This window comes from Bison bison, unplaced genomic scaffold (genome assembly GCF_000754665.1).
Source record: "Bison bison bison isolate TAMUID 2011002044 unplaced genomic scaffold, Bison_UMD1.0 scf7180017864453, whole genome shotgun sequence".
NCBI classification, from domain to species: domain Eukaryota; kingdom Metazoa; phylum Chordata; class Mammalia; order Artiodactyla; family Bovidae; genus Bison; species Bison bison.
Genome location: NW_011495015.1, coordinates 813,523 through 820,515, shown reverse-complemented (window position 1 = coordinate 820,515; position 6,993 = coordinate 813,523). Strand labels below are relative to the sequence as shown.

Below are 6,993 nucleotides of genomic sequence, written 5' to 3'. Positions count from 1 at the left end.
CGGTCGGGGGCCCGTGGGAGGAGTGCTTCGAGGCGGCGGTGCAGCTGGCTTTGCGGGCGGGACAGGTGAGAGCGGCCCAAGGCGCACGGCGGGGGCTCGGGGACTTGGGGCACAGCGGGTGTAGGGCGTGTCGGACGGAGACCCTGCGGGCAGGGACCCTGCGGACCGAAAGGCGTGGGGCGCGAGCCGCCGAGGGGTTCCGCAGCGCCTCCGGCACACCTGTGCACCTGCCACTCGCGCGCCGGGGCTGGCGCCCGGGGTCCCTCGGGCTGGGGGCGCAGGACGGCCTGGCGAGGGGAGCGGGGTCAAGGCGCGCGGACGGCCTCGGATTTGACCCAGGGGGCGAGACGCTGTGCGGTTGCCCGGAGTTCGAACGCGGCGCGTGGAGATAGGGCGGACCGTCTGTCCTCGAGCGTCCGGAGTCGAGAGGGTTCCGCTGCGCGAATGGAGGAACTGCTGCCCACACCGGAAGGATGAAGTAGAGCTGCGGAGCCGAAGAAACCTGCGGAGGGCAGCGCTCTCTTCGCGCTCTCATTATGTTCTGCTCTTCCCTTCCTCGGTGCCCCGCGCCTGGGGTCCTCAGGCCACGTGCGGCGCCAGGTTAGGGGCGCTGGGGGAGGCCGGGCGCAGGGATGGCTAGGTCCCCCCTCGCTCGACAAGGCGCAGGGCTGCGTTCCGGCGATCCGAACAGAAGGTGGACGGAGGAGGAGCCCTGTCCCTGCGGCAGTTCCTTTTCTAAAGGCAGGCTGTCGCCAGTTTTGCAGTAGAAGTGCGTCCCCAGATCACAGTCACCGTGCGGTCCCTCGGCCCCCTGACAGTTAACCTCAACATTAGTGGACGCCTTCTGTTTTAGTGGACGCCTTCTGTGTTGGGGGCCCTCCCTCTGCAGTTTGAAGGACTCAAGACTCAAAGGGGCGCTGTGAGCCTTGATCCTTGGGGAGAAGGAGGACCCCAACCCCGCCTGCTACCCTGAGGAAGCTCGCGGTTGCAGGGCCAACGTCCTTCCTGGAGAGCGGGTCCCCGTGCGGGGGCACTGCCCCGCCCCTCCCTAACCCTCACTTCCTCTCCGGAGGCGCGTCCTCGGGGTATAATGGTAACTTTTAGGTTCCACCGTACAACTTTCTTCCTTCAGCCTTGGAGAAGAAGCCAATCTAGAATTCAGACACCACTGTGTAAACCCTGCTGGGTTGTTACAGGGTTTCTGTGGTTTTTCAAATTTAGATCCTTGAGGAAACAGAAGGGTTTTTGAAACCCTTTTTTTTTTTTAAGAAATTTGCAAATGCTCACACAGAACTTGCAACATAGCAGGCCCCGTTCTAAGGGTCTTGGGGACTTTAACTTATCTAAGAGATCTCTTCTGCTTTTGCAACTTGCCAAGAACAACAGAAAAAGCATTTTTTGACAGTGGGGTGAGGGTGCAGTAAGGATTCTGCCCTTAGGGGTCTAGTCAGGAGGCCCAGGACTGCAGCCTCCCTCCTGGGCTTCATGCTGTTGCTCCCTGCCTCCCTGACTAGAGGAGGTGGGTAGGGAGGGCCCAGTGGTCTGGTCTGGGGCTGGGACTGGACAGAAGCCACACAGGGTGGTCCTGTCCTGTGTGAAGAGGGACAGAGTGCCTTAGTGATGCTCTGACAGTAACATCACAAGGCGATGAGTGGAGAAAGCCTGGCCTGTAGCCAGTGAGCCTGGGGTGGGGAGGACAGAGGGTGCTGAGCGCTCACCCTTGACTCCTCCTCAGCCAGAGGTGTGTTTGGTGCAGGTTCCAGGGCCTCCTAGCACAGGGGTGCCTGCCCCTCCCATCCTGCTGCCCCGACGCAGCTCTGTGTGCTCAGGTCCTGAGCCAGAGGAAGGACTGGCTCCCAGGAGACTGTGTGGCCCTCCGTCTCTCAGTCATGGGTTCAGGTCAGGGCAGCCTGGACCCTTTGCTGCCGTCTCCCCTCTGCCCATCCTGAGAGGTTTCCTGGACCCCTGCGTCCTTGCCTCTCCACTGCCCAGTCCTGGGGTGCCTCGGGTGGGGGGCATCCTGGCCAGTCCAACTGCCCCACAGCTGCAGGAACCCTGCCCTGGCTGCTGGGCTTTGGGGAACAGAGTGACGTCAGCTGCCCCCCCCATCACCACCACAAGTACAGAGAGGGATATTCATTGAAATGAGTATTTATCATCTTTTATGTGATGTGTGAGCAAAAATATCTAAGAAAACTATGTTTTTTAAGTTGTTCTGCAGCATAGATCCAGGTTTTGTTGAAGCTGAAATTTAAATAATTTAGGGGCCTTCTATAAGAAAAAATATACAAAATTCAAAATTCGACATAAAAATTGTTTATTTAGAATAAAAAAAGGTCACAACAGTATACATTTTAAGATGCTCCCAAATATAACAGAATACATACAAATAGGTTTTTAACTGCTTCTCAAAACCTTCTGTAATATTTTTTCACGTTTTGGCTTCATACTGTGCATCTTCAAATGACGATGAGTTAGTAGTATGTTCTGTGCAGAGATAAATTCAAGCTTTTCTGTAGGGTGGCTCATTGAAACTGATTACTAATAGCTTTGAAAAGTTTATTTAGGCTTCAGACTTGTTACTGGTGGCTTCCTATAAATGTTTAGGCTTGCCCTCAAATTTGAGAATCCTGTTTCCTTTAACATTCTAGTTGTCAGACAGGGAAAACTTTCCTGGTGTACTCTGAGGTGGGGTGCCCCCTGTCCACCTCAAGCTGCCTGGAGCAGAGGGGCATGGTGGGGGCTCTCACCCAGCAGCCCCACTTGTCTGGTTTGTGACTGTATTTTTTATCAATTATTCACACGGGGGTATTTGATAAGTGAGATACCACTAACGGGACTGTCATGGAGCCAGCAGTGTCTTATCCTGTGTCATCCTCATCCTTTTCCCCAGAGCTCGCTGTCTTCAATTTTCTGATACTTACACCCATCTTCTAAATAGTAGCTCTTTTCTGCATCATCCACATTAGACGCTGTTGTGTCGTGTAGCTGTGTTCCCTGTCAGTCCCATTGGTGCCTGGGCTTACGTGCTGTGACCATACATATCGCAAGGGCAAGCTGGGCAGCATGGTTGTATTACAGTATTACACATTCTTTGCTTCCTTACTCAACTTGCATTTTCCCTTAAAGTTAAAAAAAAAAGTGTTTTTTTTTCTTTTTCTTAGTTTTCTGTGTACCTACCAACTTCCATCTTCCAACAGAATTTTTGATGGTCTCCTCTTTGTAGATACTCATGGATCTCGCTCCTGGGGAGACGTGGTCCTCACACCTTCAAGTGCATCAGAAGCACCAGGAGGGCCTTTGTGGCCGGCTGAGTCCACCCCCAGGTTCCTACCCGCTGGGTCCTGAGAGGGGCCTGGAATAAGCACCTCCACCAAATCCCCAGCTGATGTTCTTGGTTGAGAGGCTCTGCTGTACGTAGTACATTGTTGTGAGTGAGAATATAACAGTTCATTCGCTCAATTCTTGAGACTTTGTACAATGTCCAGTTTGGAATTATCAGCAATGACGCTGCTCATGCGGCACTCTCGCATGTGTCTTTTGGTTACATCCATATGCATTTATGCTGGAGCTGGATTAACACTAAGAGTGAAATTGCTGTGTCACGGGGTAGGAAATTCCACCAGGTGCTTTTCCAAGGAGGCCACATGGGTTCCCGCTTCCCCAGCAGCAGTTGGGGGTTCTCTGACAACACTTGGTGTTGTCTGTCTTTCCATTTTAGCCTCTATGATGGGTTTGAGGCGGTATTTTATGGTAGTTTTAATTGTATGTGCTATATGACTAAAGAACTTAAGGGCCTTTTTATGTGTTTACTGCCTTCCTAGAGATCCTCTGTTTTTAAAATAATGGTGCTAAACTGATTAGAAATATATTCATTCACTCAACAAATATTTGAGTAACTCTGGAAAGGACTTTAACCTTTACTCTGAGTGTGACTGAGGTTCAGTTTGGAGTTCTGTGTGGAGTCCTACAAGGTGAAGGGGAGTTTACCCTGACCGATGCTGGGTGGGGGGCCTGCAACACCAAAAGCGTTGTGGGCAGAAGCTTCCGATGGAAGCTATGAGAATTGTCCGAGTGAGGGGTGAGGGTGGGTCTGACTGCAGATGATGAAGAAGGCGTAAAGCAGTTGGATTTTGTAGGCAGGTTTGCTGCCAGGTGGGAGGCGGATGTGAGAAGAGCCAGGGGTGCCTGCAAGGTTCGGGCCTGAAAAACTGGTCCATGGATTTGCCAGAACTGCGGGGGGATGGGGAGCGGGTTTGGAGGCAGAGGTCAGATATTGTGTTCTGAGCTGTAAGCTGTTGAGCTTGAATTGCCAGTGGATCTCTTCTTGCATGGAGCCCTGTGGTGGGGAGTTCACAGGAGAGGCTGAGGGTAGAGTTGGGGAGCTGTCAGCCTGGGCTGGTGTCTTAGGCCAGGTCCTGCCCCGGAACACGGATGAGCAGGTTTGTCCACCCTGAGCTCTCCTTAGGTGGATCGCAGGTTGAGCCCCGGCATTTCCTCTGGGAGATCCCCATCTGTCCTGCCTGCAGATGGAGGGGGCGGCTGGTGAGCTCAGTGTTTCTGTGTCGGTTCTGGCCTCAGCTGGCCCCACCTGCACTGGCACTCCCAGCTTCCACAGGGTGGGGGGTGACCCGCATTGACAGTTGTAACACTTTGGCCAACATTTGAAGACTCAGCCAAAACAGAACTTGTGAGCTAGCTATTGACAGAAGCAGCAGCAGCCCTATTGGCACATGTGGGCCAAGGGCCCAGGGGCAGTCTGTAGAGAGCTCTCTCACACAGAGAAGGGTTTGTGTTTTCTGTCTGTTCAGGCCTTCAACTAACTGGATGAGGCCCACCCATGTTCCAAAGGGCAAGCTGTTTTACTGATTTATATGCTCATCTCATCCAAAAACACCCTTATAGAAACACCCAGAATAACATTTGACACAGTATCTGGGTATCCAGCTGACACATCAGATTAACCATCTCATCACACTCATCATAAGTCTGGAACCTGAAATGTGACGGTACTGCCAGGCCCAAACCCCGCTTGCTCAGGCTTCTCCGCGTGTACTCTACGGTTCTGGAGCTCACATGAGTTGCTCCTTGGGGATGGGTGATAACCGTATGGTCGACTTGGAAACAGTAGCACAGAACCAAGATGGTGCACAGACAAGAAAGAGATGTCTGGACATGTCTCTGAATGATATCCCCAGATGCTGGAGCTGATGGGGTTTGAAATTCAGGCTTCAGTGACTTAAGGCCCATATTTTATCTATTAAACATTAACAGAATGTTATTTGGAGGGAGAGACCCAGGCCAGGAGGTCTGTGAAGTGCAGGCTTAGTTAGTGAGTAGCTGAAAAACATCAATTAAAAAAACAGCACACACTAACTTATTGCTGGCAGAATGAGAATGTTTAAAATCCTTTAGACAGGGAGAAAACAGATGTGGTCAAGGGTTTTGGTGGGTAACTCACCTGGAATACCACAGATTATCCCCCGAGGATAGGACTGTTGCTAAAGGGCAAGACTGATCGAGCCTGATAAGGATTTATGTTCTAAGACACTGTCCCCAACTCTCCTCTCCGTGTAGAAAATGTCTGAAATTGAACTTTGTTAACCTAGTATTAAGGTTTGTACATCGTGTGTGCAGTAGATTTTGGGGGTTTGCCATAAGTTGTTAAGTTTCGTGAGGCCTCAGCCCCTTAGGTAGATGGACCTTCAGAGGAAGGAGACAGAGGACACTTGGGGCTATTGGCAGCCAGCTTGTCTGAAGGGCAGCGTAGTTTGGGGCAATGATTCAGAAACGAAGTCTGAATATCTGGGAATGTAACTGGATGAGAGGACACGTCCAGGGCCCAGGGGAGCAGCAGCTGGTGAAGAGGGCTGGCCAGAGCAGCCCCATGGGTGGCAGAGGATGCAGGTGTGGCGTGGCCTGCCCTGTGCTGAAGGACAGGGGCCCGCAATGAAACGATCACAGGATGGCAATAGTAAATGCTAGTAGAAACGGAAAAGAAGTCCTTACAGAAGGACAGGCTTGGCATCCTCCTCGACTACAGTCCTTTGCGTGATCTGTGTCCCGGGGCCTGACTCCACCATCGCCCCCCCCCCCATCAAAAAAGAAAAAGCCCGGATGACCACAGGACCCCCATGGGAGAGGGCTGGAGGGTGAGTGATGGCTCAATGGAGCAGAAGGGGCAGGGAAGTTGAGGATGCAGAGGTGGGAGGGTGGCCTGGCTCCTGCAGAGAGGGGCTCGGGGGTCAGAGGTGGAGGTCCTTCCTCACCCCCATCCAATTAGAGTCTGAGGATGGCCTCTGCTTCCTGAAGCCTCCCAGGGCCCCATCTCCATTGCTCTGACCCAGGAGACAGAAGCCGACCCCCTAGCACGCCCGTATCATGGCAAGGGGAGAGTGTAACAGGCAGGAGGAAGCACTGAGCAAATGGTAGTCCTTTGAGGACGTGACTCAGAGGTCATACATTGATGCCCCCCACGTCCTCTCAGCCACCCTTGGGCCCAGGGCCACACCTGCCTTCACAGGAGGCCAAGGCAGGGCTGCCAGGTGGCTCGGTGCCTGCCAGCCTTGAGCTGGGCTCTGTTCCTGGAAGGAAGGCTGTCTTCTCAGGTCCGGTTGTCTCTGCTCCAGGCCAGTCCTCGAGGCCACTGTGAGCCACCATCAGGGGTGATGGGAGCCATGAGGTGCTTTCTCGTGAGAAGAGGGGGCAGCAGTGAAGGCTCCCAAGAGCCCCCAGAGAGCCTGGCACTGCCCGTCTGCCTATCTGTCCTGTCTGCCCACTGGCAGTGGGGGAAGGGCCCAACCCTGGAGCAGGAGGGGGCGGCCAGTGTCACCCACCTCCCAACCTTCATTGCAGATCATCAGAAAAGCCCTTTCTGAGGAAAAACGTGTCTCAACCAAGACATCAGCCGCAGACCTGGTGACAGAGACGGACCACGTGGTGGAGGCCCTGATCCTGCAGGAGTTGCAGACCAGATTTCCCTCCCACAGGTAG

The 6,993-nt window shown here is 53.4% G+C and overlaps 1 protein-coding gene across 1 annotated transcript in view; it reads left to right on the top strand.

Annotated features, from left to right (window-relative positions):
* Nucleotides 1-2: 2 nt before the first annotated feature.
* Nucleotides 3-6,993, top strand: part of IMPA2 (inositol(myo)-1(or 4)-monophosphatase 2) — a gene marked incomplete at its 5' end in the record, with an annotated part of 23,649 nt that continues 16,658 nt past the window's right edge. Inside the window, 2 exons of the mRNA XM_010859112.1 lie at nt 3-65; nt 6,856-6,989. Coding sequence (XP_010857414.1) covers nt 3-65; nt 6,856-6,989 — 197 coding nt within the window. The remainder of the gene's footprint in view (nt 66-6,855; nt 6,990-6,993) is intronic.